General features: G+C 37.5%; 1 protein-coding gene across 5 annotated transcripts in view; it reads left to right on the plus strand.

Moving 5' to 3' along the window:
- Nucleotides 1-16456, plus strand: part of FBXO4 (F-box protein 4) — a 354502-nt gene that overhangs the window by 310063 nt on the left and 27983 nt on the right. For 2 of the 5 annotated variants that reach the window (XM_082382438.1, XM_082382428.1), the window contains exon 7: nucleotides 7524-7648. The exons of 2 other annotated variants lie outside the window; for them this stretch is intronic. In XM_082382438.1, coding sequence (XP_082238564.1) covers nucleotides 7524-7545 — 22 coding nt within the window. In that variant the 3' untranslated portion in view covers nucleotides 7546-7648. Of the gene's footprint in view, nucleotides 1-7523; nucleotides 16222-16456 lie in introns of those variants that run through there. One more of the 5 variants, XM_082382427.1, reaches the window with a different exon arrangement.

Consider the following 16456-nt stretch of genomic DNA (forward strand, 5'->3'; position numbering starts at 1 on the left):
TTCTTCATGTTATGATCAAGATCAAACAAAAAGTCTCATTTATTTTCTTAATTTTCTCTTGGTAGAAATTGTCAAATTTTGTTACTTTTAGATTTGGAAACTATTTCTTCTTCTTGTATTTTTTACCTCTGAAAAGATTTCAGTTTGCTAGATTTATAGCAGCAGTGAGTCTAGCTACATTTCAGGATCTAAAATGTCATGGTGTCAACAGCATAGATGATTTGCAGAATCTTCTTTGATAACCAGAAACATCATAGTCTCCTTAGGATTCTATAAAATGACCAAATTTTACTTAAGTTCTAATTTTACCCTATAAGGGACTGTAATGGCTACTATTGTCCAGAAGCCTAAAAGAGATATTTCTTGTGCTACTAAAAAGAGACCTCTGGGGAGATATTCATGGGTAATTAGGTGCAGCTTTTAAAATCCAATGTGTATTTCATTTAACTCCATCTCTTATAATTTTATAGACTTCCACCAAATGGCTGAATGAGGATGACTAGATGGCATTTATGAAAGGATCTGAGACTATCATGCCTCCAAAAGAAATCATGTACTGAAAGGTCTAGGCATCAAACTCATCCATTTTACAACATATAGGCAACAGTAATAAAATCAAATGGCAATGCTCTGTTCTTAAGCTCCCCATGGTCACATCACTGTAACTGGATGCTAGTTGCAATAAAAATGACCTAAAAGCTAAATGCCTTTGCAAAGACAACCACAAGTAGGCTGGTTCACATTTCCCTCTAGCTCCCTTATGCCAGCTTGCCTCTCAAGTCCCAGCATCCATTGAGGCTGAGGTTACATGTGTTCCCACAATGACAAAGTCAGCTATAAATATTGCTCTCTCTTGTGCTATAATTTAGAACTGGAAAAGTTTAACTAGCCATGGGAATGAGGAATTTGGATAGAATTGTTTTTAATTTAAAATTTCTTTGCAAAATTGATATTTAAACTGGATTAGTCTTCATCCATGTCATCAGTACAACATTGTCATTATTCTTAAAAGAGAAGAGATTTGGATTTGAAGTGATGGGGGTGGAAGCCTTGAGAGAGCTAGTGGTAATGCCACTCTGATGACCATCTGGAGTCTTGAACTTTTTTCCTCTTTTTACCATGCATGCAGCATTCCAGAGTGTTTTACCCAATTCCTCCATCTTTTCCTTTCTTCTCCTTTCTCCTCTTTTCATTGTCCTTCACTGCTCAAACATAGTGAAGTTTGAACAAAAGAGGAATAAAAAATATTCCACTCTTCAAGTCCCTGGTTTTATCTTTCATAATAAACCTTGGACAGGAGCTTTTCAAAGGGCGTGGATCATAGAGAAGCTTCCAGAATTTTAGTCTCTGAAGTACATTCATACATATGTTCATGCATTCATGCTGTCAAATACTTTGGAGTACCCCATTAGTTCCTGGGGATAGATAAGGATACATGCTACTGCCTCTAAGGGACACATTACCTAACATCCCTTCCATAAAATGAAAACCAGGACTTAAAATGAGGAACAAATAAACAAATAACAACAACAAAATAGAACTGGAATGGTTTCTTATTTCCTCTCACCTCAGATATCAGACCTCACCATGTCACTATCTAAGACCTTAAAGTTCAGGGGAGACTGAATAGTTAGACAGATGGATATATGGATTAATGGACATTGACTGAGGCCTGAGTTTCAAAGTCCTTAGCACATAGTCGTGGGTCTTCCAAAGAGAGAGCCTGAGCTTACAAAGAAATAATATATAAAGTTTGAGTTTTCTGATGGCAAATTATATACATAACACCCACTATATATACACACATACTTTTATATACACACATATATACATATATGCATATATACTCATATAATAAGTTCTAACATTCTATAGTTTACAGAACCAATTCAACTCAATTTTTCAGAAGTTTTAGGTGACTATGTCCAAAAAGCAGCATTAATGTCACAGATGGGACTCAGCTCTGGTCCCTGGATACAAAATGCAATGTTTTTTTTTATTTTGTTTTTTCATTTGAATTTTATTTTATTTATTTATTTTTTATACAGCAGGTTCTTATTAGTTATCTATTTATACATATTACATATTAGTGTATGTATGTCAATCCCAATCTCTGAATTCATCCCCTCCCCCCTGCTTTCCCCCAATGCAATGTTTTTATTTCTGGATGTTTCACCTTTACCCTTTCAGATACATTTTTCCTTACTTCATTGTTGAACATATTTGAGATAATTTAATAATTATCATTATTCTAATCTGGCCTCAGAAAGCCAGCCACTGATTTTTCTCAAAGGGATACAGACAATGTAGTATTAGAATTTCTCACCATGGAAGAAGTGGAAAATTATTTGTCATAGAGAAGACCAGTGGCTACAACATCTTCACATTTTCACAAGTCTTTGCTATGTCTCAAAAGGATTCACTGTAGAATGTGTGCAGAAAAAAAATCTGTCATACTGAGATATGGAAATGCTGGCATCATATAGACCTTTTCCAACCAGCTACAAAAGCTATGAAGAGAAAATTATATAGATCTACTGAACTGTACCCATAAAAAGTCATTTTTATGTTAGCAAGATTTGAGAAACCAAAGCCATCAGAGTGTTGCAATTGACAGAAGGGAACAGAAGCATAGTCTGAAATCACACATACTTACCTGAATTCCACGGAATAATTAAATAAATAATTATTAATTAAATAATTAAATAACTAAATTTAAAAATCTATCAAGTTGTTTGCGCAAACCTAATCCTAAGGTATACAAATTTGTTGACATATAGGCCACAGTGGGCTCTTGACTGTCTTCTTGAGTCTCAAAAGTATCCTGTCCAGATATCAGAGGGTTCTAGCTTTTTCTCTGAATTTATAGCCAGGTCACTTTCTCTGTTTCTCTCATGTGCCCCCGTGTGAGATGTCAAGCAAAGTTATCATGTTCCCAGGTGAAAATTAATGTGTATGTAAGTGGTTCAATTAAAAAGAGAAAGGCCCAAACATGTTTACTCTGGCTGTCTCTTGCTCACCCTCTGTGGTTTAAAGAAATATGTCTCCCCCTTGCTTCCCAAGAAGAGATTTTGAATCATGTGGCTGCTCCCCTACTCCATATCCCCACCATTTCTCACCAAATTAATTAAACCAGTGATGGCAAACTGACCCACAGGACGACCAACTTGGAGAAACAAACACAACTGCCTTAGCCAGTTAGATTCCCAGTTTGAAAAACTGAATGGAAATCAAGGAAAGAAATACTCATTTTAAGCAGAAAAGCCAGAATGCTCCAGACAGGTTGAGAGCAGGGAGTGTTGTTAATGGCAAAGCACCAGTCTTTAAGTTTCTGTTTGTAGACATTTAAAGCCTCCTTTAATCCAGAAATACCATCATCCATCTCTAAAACTGAGCCCTTACATTTTTGTAGATTTCATCCACTTTTCACTCCATAAGCATCCTTACAGTAACCTTCCCTTTGTTCGAACTAGCCTGAATGGTTCTCTACTTTCAAACCAAAGAGCTCTGATTAAGAAAATGCCAAGGAAGATATCTCACAAAAGTCCTCTCATTATACTGTGACTAACCTTTGACTCTGAGGGTGAGCCCTGCAGTTCTTGAATTCATCCTTCTACTCAGAACACAGCCCTTAGAACTCCCCAGAGGGACCCCTGTGTCCTCTTGTGATGCTTCTCACCGATTCTCACCATTTGCCCTTTGCTCTTGTGTTACAGACTCTCAAGTAAGCCTGTCTCTATTATACTCATCTAGTATGAACCTGGCATCCTGCTGGTCTTCATACTCTGCCTGATCAGAATCTTTCACATACCTCCTGATAGGACAGCCAGTCCTGTAACTGGGTTTACTTTAGCTTTGATCTTTTGTTGTTTTACCAGGAACAAACTTAGTTTTCCAGGATATTCTCAAACAACGAGGATAGAGCTAGCTAAAAATTGGTTTTTTATAGACATCATCCCAGAGAATTTGAGTTCAATGAGCCTGAGAAGGAGCCCAGAAATCTATATTTTATCTAGCTCCCAGGTTGTGCTGATACAAGTGATTCTTGAACCAACTTTGAGAAACACTGCTCTGGAGCACTGGATTCCAAATCCAACAGGACACTAATGGATTATTATAACCCCCTGGGTAGCATTTAAAATGATCTCTTTTGGGATCACACCCATGAATGTTCTGATTCAGTATCTCTGAAGAAGAGGATGGAACCATGCTAACTGACCTGAAAAATTGAACGGAAAAGCAAAACAGACACTCTTTATACTGTTTACCCCAGGTAGAGTTTCTTCTAGTGTGACTCAGACTGTGGACCATTTGCATCAAATTCATCTGCTGTGCTTGTTGCATGTGGATTTGTTCTTCTCTAGACATAGTGGTCATACTTTCTGGCAGAAGGTGGGGAATCTACTCATTTGAAAAATTCCTCAGGTGAGACTTATGCGTTTCTGCCTTTCCCTTCTTCTAATCATTTATCATCACTGATCAATGTAATGCATGAGCATTACAGTATTTTATAGCTTGTTTCCAAATTTGAAAATGCATCCCTTGTTAAAAATCACTGGAACTGAATTAAGCTTTCTCATTTCATGAGGTATAATTCATGAAGCATCCATCTGGATCCTCAGAAAATTTTCCATTTAAATGCTCTTATTGACATGAATAATGTGTAAGTAGCCCTGTCTGGTTTGGAAGGATACTTCAGTATTTCACAAGAATCTCTTAAAAGTATATTAATTTACTGTGTCATTGTGGATTCCTCTTCTTCTGCCCAAACACCAAATACCACTGTATAAATCACCTCCAAATAAAATTTTTGTGTATCCCTCCCTTCCAAGAAGCTCCAAAACCTGCCCAAAGTCAGCAGAAGAAAGGAAGTAATAAAGATTAGAGCATCAATAAATGAAGCAGAGAACAAAAAAACAATGGAAAAAAAATCTATGAAACTAAGAGTTTTTTTAAAAATAATTAATATCAACAAATTCTTAGCTAGACTGATCAAGAAAAAAATGAAGGCTCAAGTAAAGAAAATCCTAAATGAAAGAGAAGACATTATAACTGATGCCATAGAAACAAAAATCATAAGAAACTATTATGAACAATGATACACAAGCAAATTGGACAACCTAGAAGAAATTGATGAATTCCTAGAAGCACACACCTACCTAGATAGACTGAAGAAGAAATAAAAAGCCTGAATTGACAAAGGAGACAAGAATATACAATGGAGAAAAGACACTCTCTTCAGTAAGTGGTGCTGGGGAAACTGGAAAGCTACAAGTAAAAGAATGGAGTTAGAACATTTTCTCACATCATATAAAAAAAAATAAGCTCAAAATGGATTAAAGACCTAGGTATAAACCCAGAAACCATAAAACTCCTAGAAGAGAACATAGGCAGAACCCTCTTTGACATAAATCGTAGCAATTTTTTTTTTGGATCTGTCTCCTAAGCAAAAGAAACAAAAGCAAAAATAAACAAATGGGACCTAATTAAACTTAAACACTTTTGCACAGCAAAGAAACCATTGATAAAGTGAAAAGACAATCTACTGAATGGGAGAAAATATCTGCAAGTGATATGACCGATAAAGGGTTAATATCCAAAATATATAAACAGCTCATATAAGTTAATATCCAAAAGCAAACAACCTAATTAAAAAATGGGCAGAAGACCTGAATAAACATTTTTCCAAAGAAGAGATACATATGGCCAACAAGCACCTGAAAATATGCTCAGCATCACAAATCATCAGAGAAATGCAAATCGAAACCACAATGCGATATCAGTTCACACTGTCAAAATGGCTATCATCAAAAAGTCTACAAATAACAAATGTTGGTGAGGATGTGGAGAAAAAGGAGCCCTCTTACACTGTTGGTGGGAATGTAAATTGGTGCAGCCACTATGGAAAACAACATGGAAGTTCATCAAAAAACTAAACATAGAACTACAATATAATCCAGCAATTCTACTCCTGGGCATACATCTGAAGAAAACAAAAACACTAATTTGAAAAGGTACGTGCACCCCGATGTCCCAATGTTCATAGCAGCATTATTTACAATAACATAGATATGGAAGCAACCTAAGTATTCATCCAGAGATGAATGGACAAGAAGATGTGGTGTGTAGTAGTATGCACAATGGAATACTACTCAGCCATAAAAAGAATGAAACTCTGCCATTTGCAATGGTGTGGATAGACCTAGAGGGTATTATGCATAGTGAAATAAGTCAGACAGTGAAAGAAAAATACTGTATGTTACCACTTATATGTGGAATCTAAAACTTTTTAAAATGATTGTATATAATAGAAAAAGAAAGCCTGAATCAATAATAAATAAGGAGATTCAATCAGTAATCAAAAACTTCCCAATAAAGAAAAGCTCAGGACCAGAGGGCTTCACAGGTGAATTATACCAAACATTTAAATAAGAATTAATATTAATCCTTTCAAAACTCCTCCAAAAACTGGAAGAGGGTACACTTCCAACTTATTTTATCAGGCCAGCATGACCCAATACCAAAGCCAGACAAAGACACTACAAGAAAAGAAAACTACAGTCCAGTATCCTTGATGAACATAGATGCAAAAATCCTCACCAAAATACTAGCAAACTGAATTCAACAGCACATTAAAAGGATCATACACCTGACCAAGTGTGATATATCGCTGGAAAGCAAGGTTCAACATAGGCAAATCAAGAAACGTAATACATCACATTAACAGAATAAAGAATAAAAATTATATGATCATTTTCATAGATGCAGAAAAAGCATTTGACAGAATTCAATATTCGTTTGGATAAAATCTCTCAACAAAGAAGGATGTCATACCATTTGTGGCAACATGGATGAACCTGGAGAACATCATGCTAAGTGAAATAAGCCAGACATAGGAAGACAAATACTAAACAGTACCACTTATGTGAGAAACCTAAAATAGTCAAACTGATAGTAGCAGAGAGTAAAATGGTGGTTAACAGTGGCTGGGAGGAGGGGTATATGGGGATGTGCTAGTCAAAGGGTACTAAGTTCCAGTTATGCTAGTTGAATAAATCCTAGATATGTACTGTACATCATAACCTATAGTTAACAATACTGTATTGTATTCTTAAAATTTTGCTAAGAAGGTAGATCTTATGTTAAGTGTTCTTGTCATACATAAAAAGTAATAATAAATAAAGAGTCAGGAAGAAACTTTTGGAGGTGATGGATATGTTAATGGCATGGATGTGGTGATGGTTTCAAGTGTGTACACTTATCTCCAAACACATCACATTGTATATATTAAATATGTACACCTTTTCATACGTTAATTATACCTCAATAAAATGCTTTAACAAGTGAAATAAATTAAATGAGTGGAAAAATAAAACAAACCAGTCTTTAACTCTGAAAATCCTTACTAATTGACTGTTACGAGTTTGCTACTATACAACTCATCTGTATGGTTTGAAAAACATGATTTTGTTAAGCTATAATGTGAGAATAAAATTTTTCATCAAATTTTTTCTTGGTCACAGCAATGTTTTCTTCTATGATTAAGAGAAATGTAACAGAAAGGTGAAGGATAAGAAAAGAGTGAAAAGATGTTTGAGGAAGCGGAGCAAGCCAAAGAACTATGTGTACCATTCCACTTTTATTTGGGGTAAGTATGTATTTTATAGTCTTTTTTCCTCAGTTTTCACCAGAGTTACTATCCTGGAGAGAACAGTTTTTATTAATAAAACTAGTGTGAGAGTATAAATATGTGTCGTTGTCTGGAAGAAGATGGAATACAGCGATTGGGATAATAGTGAGAGAGGAGAGAGGAGGGGATGAGCATGGACCAGAGAGCGAGGGAACAGTATAACACGGCAGGTGACTAGAACCCAAGGAGAAATGTTATTCGGTGAGAAATTCCCCTTGTTAGGATGGCAGAAAGACATTTAAGAATGAGAACGTATTAATATCGAATTCAAAGTGTCTGTGTTTGTGAAAAGCATAACCCCTCCCATAACCCAAATCCTCATTAAGACCGTTACCATTTCTGTAGGTCCCCACAGGGTGAGCCATGGCATGGAAAAGGGACAGTATTTGAGGACAAGGCAAGATAATTTTCAAACTCAATTGATTTAGCAGAAGCAGGAACTCAGAACCAAGAGACTCCAAGAAACGTAACCCTCCTTTCATTCAAGGAATCCTTGGAGAGAATAGGAGGAAAGTTGAGTCTCTTAATGCACATGTGATTCATGTGAATCTTAAATTATAAGGTCGTATCAGGGGCTTCCTTTTATCTGGGCATTATCAATTTCTTTCTCTTACTTCCCTATGCTCCATGTTCTCTAAATCTCATTCCTCTATTCCGATACCCTCCATCTAAGAATTCTGCACAAAAATTTGCAAATTTGATAGTTTTGGGTACCTATCCCAACAATGGACATAGTATTCAGTAAAATCTCATTTAACCAGGTCCCAGATAACCAGCAATATTAATTCACTTTGATTTTCTACATTTAATAATAGGAGGAAGAGGATACTCATAATTAAGGCTATACAAGCCAGGGATTTCATTAGAAAAGCAATTCTTCCTAATGTATGCCATGCACTGTGCAAAACCTTAGGGAAAAGTTGTGAATGTGATAGATCTGGTTTCTAGACACGTGAAGTTCTCTGTCCATTCCAGAAATACTCATGCTGGTTTATATATCTTCAAACCTATGATTATAGCCAATACACACAAAGTCCTCCATCAACCAAAAAAATTCCCTTTTATATCTACTAAGACAGACAGAAAAGTAGTTGAACGCATTTAGCTCAAAGAAAGTTAAAAAAAAAGTGTTAGGGATCAAGTCTCAACTAACATCCCAGTTCTCAAGCATTCTTTGATTGAAGTTTTACAAAATAAATACTTCTAATATTTATTAGAATTGTGAAGGAAAGATAAGAATTTGATGGTTTTCAAATTACTTCTAAGTAAGACTAGCTCCTTAATTTGTGGGATCCAGTGCAAAATTAAAATGCAGGCCCTTGTTAAAGTATTCTTAAGAATTTTTAAGAAAGTGACAGCAAAACATTGAAACAAGCACATAGCGTTTCTAAGCCTGGGACCGTGCAAATACAGAGGTCTCATGCCATGAAGGCAGCCTGTCTCTAAGCTTACAATTCACTTAATTTGTTCTAGAATTGTATTTAATATTTGACAAAGCAAATGCCCAATGGAGGAGAAAATATAGCGGTAACCAAGAAAGCAAGTAAACAAATTTTTTCACAGTATCACCTAAGAAACTGCTATGGAAACTTACATTATAATATTTTTTTAAATGTTTTCATCTAATATCTACAACTGTTAATTACCAAAACATTCCAAAGATCAGATTAGTAATCCATTTCATTTAGGACTTTAAGGTTTAGATGGTAATCAGTCTGCAGAACTTACTTTAAAGCAGGAAGAAATCATCAAATTTTCCCTTAAATGTGAATGAATCTAAGATATTTTACTTTCTACTGAAAATAGAAAAATGATTTAGAAAATAGAAGTTTATCAGACAAGATGTATAACTACAAGAAGATATCCTGTAAGATTAGGTGCCTTTTAACAAGCAAGGTTCCTTAATTAATTATGGGCAATTTACTTTCTAGTCAGATGTAAGTGATTGCACGAAAACAGGCTGGAAGTAAGTCATATTTGAGTTCTTACATTTTCTCATTTTAATTAGTGCATATTATGTGGTTTGCCTCAGCCCTTCCATAAATAATTTATTTCCTACTGCTCAGAGCTTCAGTTTCTTCATCTCAAAAATGAGAAGTTTCAGCTAATTGAGTTCTGAATGCTCTGCCAGTCCTAATTAAACTCAGCATTACTTATTGTTAACATACTGCCCACAAATTCCTATGCAGGAGACTTCAGAATTTTAAAAAAAGAATAAGCCACAGTTCCTGACCACAGAGAGTCTACAATCCAGAAGGATAGGCAAGCCAGGCAGTCAATAAGTGTAATGTAAGACAGCTCCAAAATTCTAGACCTTGAATTCTAAACAAAAATCTTACCAAAGAAGCGCAGAAACGTTTAAGGTTGAGATATGATGTAAAATTAATAGACTGGAAGCATGTAATACAAATCAATCTCCTTAAACATTAGATGTAGATGCTAGAGGCCTGAGTGAGTTTTTAAGCTGTCTTATAGCCAGTACTGGGGGAGTTCCGCTGCCATGCCAAACATCCAAATGCCTAGGGTGATATTTACCTTATAAGTGCGCTTCCTCCATATTAGGATGTGCTGACCGAATACATAACATGGACACAATTTCAGACCACATTTATCTTCATCACTGACTATTGCAGTAAAGTGTCCATGAGACAAAACTTGGGCTTCATTATTCCACTTGTTATGTATTCTGGGAAATCTTATTTGGTTGGCAGCCTTTTCAACATTACATGGCTTTCATGTCACACATTTGGTTCAGCTGATATAATCAAGGTTCTAGTGCATCATTCATCTTTGAATAAACAATGAAAATCAGGAAGATTAAAAAGTGACAGCTTAAAATAGAGCATGAAATATAACCAAAGTCACAGAAATTGAATTAATATGGCTTTAACATGATTTTCAAAGGTCTCCAGTCTGGAGTTTGGGCCCAATTTCCTGGCTGGTTTAAAATGAGACCACAGATCTTAACTGATGTGCCTGAGGAGAGGCCATGAGTCAGTGGCTGAACTAGCCAGGCCTGTGAGTAGAGAGGCTGCAATAGATAATAAGCATTATGTGTTCTGAACTTCAAAAGGATCAAGAGCACAATTTTCGTTAATGAAAAATGTGCTTACTTGAAATGGTAACTCCCTAGATATCAACATGGAAAATGTTGTAATAGTGTATGTTATAGGTTGAGATCCCAGGGGAACAGATATGGTGATGGAGATTTGCAAGTGGGTGGCTTATTGTGGAGTGTCCTCAGGAACAATACCTGTAAGGGAGTGAGGGAGGCAGGACTGGGCAGGGGGAGAAGTCGAACTGTGATGCATCTGCAGCAGAGGCCTCAGCCGCTCCCACAGGGAGCCCTGGGGCTGGTTTGGTTCTCTAGATATGTCCCAAATTGAAGCAAGGGGCTAGGCCTCTCTACCCTGAGGAGGGCCTCAGCCTGGAGCAGTCAGTTCCTGACAGGTGGGGGCATGGGTGCCTGGGTCCTGGAGACAGGATCTGGGCTGTGCACCTCAGCATCCACTAGAGTTTACCCCTTGCATCACTCAGGTCTGCTTGCTTCCTCCCATCTGAGAAGAGTTCGTCCAGCATTCTGGATGGTCTCTTTTCCAGGGAAAACTTACCTAAGGAAGGCTAACAAAATGAACTGCAGCCTCCATGGTTACAGATAGTCTCAGGGCTGCAACTAGTGCTTATCATTTCCTTGCTCAACTACCAATTCTAGATCACACTCATCTTTAACTACACTCCTGCTAGTCTACGGGGCTCGCATGATGTGGTGACCCTGACTCTCATCCCTGAGTTTTACAGCCCCATGACATTCTTAAAAATATGGCTTCTGAACTTGTCTATTTACTGTCATAATCGGACAATAGAGAACCTGGCTTCTGCACTTGTCCATTTACTATCAAAATTAGGAAAGAAGCAAGAGACACCCTAGTGAATCATCTGGGAATCAAATATATTCTTTCCTGTCCCCACTGTGTAACAACAGCCCTATTGTGTCTCCTGATCATTAGGGTCAATTACCCCTGCTAAGGATGGCTCTTCTTCCTTGCCTAACAGATGGTCTTGGTTCAAGGAAGCAAAAGTGACCTCGTGAAAGCCTTCTCCCTCTTGGAACCTGATCTTTTGGACCAGTAGAGCCTAGCAGGGAAGGGAAGCACAAATTTTTCAACTGGATCTCTGAAATCAATGGCAAACGTAGCATAGAGAATGCACAAGACTGAGGGTTAGTGTAGAGATTATTAGTATATAATAATATTATATTATTGGGAGTATAGGGTAAGGTCAAAGATTAGAAGAAGAGTAAAATGATTATTGCAGCAATTCAAGCAAAAACTGAGGAGGGCCTAAAACAAGGCACCAGTAATGAAAAAGAAAGATCAGCATTTGAAACATTAAAAATATGAAATGAACCAGATGAATGCAAGGAGGCTCAAAAGGGAGGATGGGAAATCTCCGATAACTCCCATGATTCCAGCTCAGTTTACTGCTGAGAAGGACAGAGACACAGGATAAAGAGCAGGTTTGATTCTTTATTTGGTTTGTTTTCAAGGCGCTGCAGGAGACAATATTTTAGTGTCACTTATTTTAGGTCACTGACCAATCAGTGACATTTAGGGAGCCCTCTGATTCCTTATTTGCTAGCTTCAAACTGCAGGCCTCCTTTAAATGACCTACACTTGGAAGTTAGCTGTGCCTTTGAATTCTGGGAACTGTAACAAGCATAACTTCACATCTTTTAAATGTTTTGTATAGATTACACTCCTATAGAAGAAATTATTAAAGTAAAACTATGTCATTCCTGTGACAATGACTCCCAAATCTGTATTTCCCTCCTGATTTTTCCAACTGTATATTCCAAACTGCCTGCTGGTCACTTTCACATGGAATTCATGCCAGCATCTCAGATTCAACACATCCAAATTCAATTAAGCCCCACCTCTGCTAGTTTTCCCTCATCTGTAAATAGGCTTCAGCTCCTGGAACCTCTATTTCTGATAAAGGACCCACCATCCTCTCAGTTGGGTTTGCAAACTATAACCCACAGGCCAAATTCAGCCTGTTCCTGTAAATAAAGTTTTATTGCAACACAGCCAAATGAATTCATCTATATATTGTCTGTGTCTGCTTTTGTGCCACAGAGGCAGAGTTGAGTAGTTGTGGCAGAGCCCCTATGGCCCCAAAAGCCTTAATATTATTATTATTGTTGTTGTTGTTATTATTATCATCTGAACCTTTACAGCACAAATTTGCTGACACCTGTTCTAAGTCAGCCAGGATCAAAATCTGAGTCATGTTACACTTACTTTCCCCTTTCTCTCACCTCATCTGCTCCCTGCCCTTTAAATGTTACTACTACAGATATCTCTCACTCTTCTCTCTCTGCTCTCACTGAGCCTAACCTATTTCAACACTCTGCAGACTCTTAACGTGCTCTCTTACAGAAGAAATGCCCTCGCAGATCTACCTGGCTTCTCTCTCTACCCTTGGTGATATGACAAACTACAAATAGTCCCTCCATCTGTTGTTTGTCTAGGGGGAAGGGAGGAGGAGGGAAGTGTGAAGGGTGCTGGTCAGGGAAGCTTCACAGAAGAAAGAAATGATTCAGCTGATAAAAGATAAACAGGCACTTTTCAGCAAAACAAAGGACTGAGGGGGAGGTGGCTGGAGAGGTATAGGTGAAGATACTGCATGACTTTAGAGAAGGCATGAGAAAATAAGGTGTGTTTGGGGAACAGCAAGTAGTTTGGTATGGTGGGAAAAAAGGAAAATGTAATAAAAGGATAATGAGAAGCCCATTCTAGAAACTTTGTTTAAGCTACTATTTCCACATTGGTCAGCCCCAGCTCCTACTCACCATTCTAGACCCAGTTGTGACACCTTCTCTGGTTCCTCCCAATCAAGTCTTGCCTCTTTCCCTCGGATTCCCATAATATTGCATCCTAACTTCTTCCATTTATCACTTTATAACTTGTGTGGCAGTATGGCAGAATAGATTTTTTTATAAGTAGATGTAATAAACTATTAGTAGGTGATAATCTCTTCCTCCATTTACTGCCCAAGTGACCATCAGCGGTCCCCTCCTTCTCCTAGATGGTGGCTTCCTCATTTATAGTGTGGTTGCACCTTGGGAACACAGGAGACTTCTGCAAACTGTAAAGTGCTAAATAAATGAAAACTAACATTTGTATGGTACTTGGTAGAGATTTATAACTTGAGGAAACACCTAACGTCCTGCAAGTTTTTGCTTGTTTGCTTAAGTATGTCCCTTACTGGAGTAAAATATAACTTGAGATCAGACAGTAACTGTATCTTGTGCATTTTTATATCATCAGCACATAAAGAGTATTCAGTATATGTTCATAAAATTAAATTGCCCCACTGAAGTTGACACAAGATCTGATCACACTAGCACTGATTATTTGTAATCTACACACTAAAAAATTATGGTTCAGCTCATATTGTTCCTAAAAAGTCACATTGGAATATTTAAGTGTTTTTGATATGCAAGATATCAAAAGAAATTCAGACAGTTTTACTTTTTATTGAGTGAGAAACAAATGGTGAACGAGGGTACTTCAAACCTGAAACTGGTACAAAGCTCGGAGGCATGCCATTACAGGATGCCTTATAAAGTGAAAATGAGGAAGTTGTTTAACCTTTACAATGATTGGTTATTAAAATGGGAGTTTTCAGACAGCAGGGGATTGATTAAAATTGATTATCTTATACCATTTTAGGAAGATGATTAAAGTTTCATTTATGATTATGAGAGGCATTTGCAAGAAATAACCTAAGTTTTGTTTACATTCATGGAGTAAACTAGATGAAGTTTTGCTTATGTGGCTTAACTAGTTTTGTTTGCTAGGGAGAGCTTCAAGCCTGGTTTCCATTTTATTTAACTTTAACAAAGGATATTAAAAATATTCAGGGTAACGCTAAATTATGTTGTCATTGATCAAAATGATTTTGAAACTTTTCTTTGGAGTTACTTTAAGGATGTGGCATCTTTTTACAAGACTATCCTTCATGTTGGAAAACATTCTTTGAGGATGAACGTATTTTTAGAAAACAACTAAAATTATTATAAGCCAACTATGATACTAATTTAGTTAAAAATGATACTTTAGAATGAAATAGTGAATATTATGTTATTTCTCGAGCTTACTTGAAAGGCAAGCAACCCATCCATATAATCCATCATGGCCTGCTCTGACTGGCACAGTTGACTGAGCTGGGCACCATCAACCATAGAAATTTTGGGAAGTAATCTAAAACCTACCATTATAGACCTTTCAGATAAGTTGGTATTAAGCAAATATTATTGGCCCTTGTTTCTAATAGTTATTATAATAGAGTTTACTGAGGTAAATTAATGCACCTCTATGCTTGTTTCTCAAATCAAATACTCCTTCTCCTCCATCAGGATTCCTGTGGGCTCTAATAAAAATTTGATGGTTTTCACAGCTTAATTTCTATCTCTGTAACTAGAAATCTTGGACATATCTCTCTATACCTTCAGTTCTTCCAGATTTTTTCGTACCTTCCCTGTCCTGACTTCTCTTTAGAGCCATAGTATTCAATACAATAGTATAGTAGACAGAATAATGTTCCCCCCTAAAGATGTCCAAGTCCTCATTCCCTGAATTGGTGACTACATTACCTAAGATACCAAAAGAGAACTTTGCAGATGTGGTTAAGGACCTTGAGATGGGGAGATTATCCTGGATTATCCAGGTGATCCCATTGTACTCATGAAGATCCTTATAAGAGAAAGAAGAAGGCAGGACACTTAGAGAAGGAAGTGTGACAATGGAAGCAGAGAATGGAGTGATGTGGCCATGAGCCAAGGAATGTGGGCAGCCTCCTGAAGCTGGGAAAGGAGAGGAATAGATTATCCCCTAGAGCAGGGGTCCCCAACCCCTGGTCCACAGACCGGTAGCGGTCGGTGGCCTGTTAGGAACTGGGCCACATAGCAGGAGGTGAGTGGTGGGCGAGCGAGCAAAGCTTCATCTGTATTTATAGCCGCTCCCCATTGCTTGCATTACCGCCTGACCTCCACCTCCTGTCAGATCAGCGACTGCATTATATTCTCATAAGACTGCAAACCCTACTGTGAACTGCCCATGCGAGGGATCTAGGTTGTGCACTCCTTATGAGAATCTAATGCCTGATGACCTGAGGTGGAGTTGAGGCAGTGATGCTAGCTCTGGGAAGCGGATGCAAATACAGATTATCATTAGCAGAGAGGTTTGACTGCACAGAGACCATAATAAATCAATTGCTTGCAGACCCATATCAAAAGCCTATCAGTGAGTGGCAAGTGACAATTAAGCTGCATGTGGTGGCCGGCTTTATAGTGGCAAGTGAGTAGATGTACTTCAATTGTACACTGCATCTGGTGGCAGGCTTTTAGTCAGAAACCGACATTTATTTTAGTCCGCGTGTGGCGCGCCTGTAATTTTATTTACCGCTTCCATCCGCACCTCTTTCCTGCACCGCGCACTTGTCTTAGTCACGGTTTTGGTAAGCCATAAGCTAACCCTAGCCAAAATGAGTAAAAAAACAAACGTCGCTGGAGAACATCTTTGTAAAGGGAGAAAGACCCAATAATTAGACAGTAGAAGACCCTAAGACTGCCAACAAAAAGAAAGCTGCATTTAAAAGAAAATATCAAGAGTCCTTCTTAAATTATGGGTTCATTGCAACAGGTGATTGACATTCTCCAAGCCCATTTTGTATAATATGTGGCAACAAGCTATCCAACAAAGC

Source organism: Balaenoptera borealis (assembly GCF_965194805.1).
Source record: "Balaenoptera borealis genome assembly, chromosome: 2".
NCBI classification, from domain to species: Eukaryota; Metazoa; Chordata; class Mammalia; order Artiodactyla; family Balaenopteridae; genus Balaenoptera; species Balaenoptera borealis.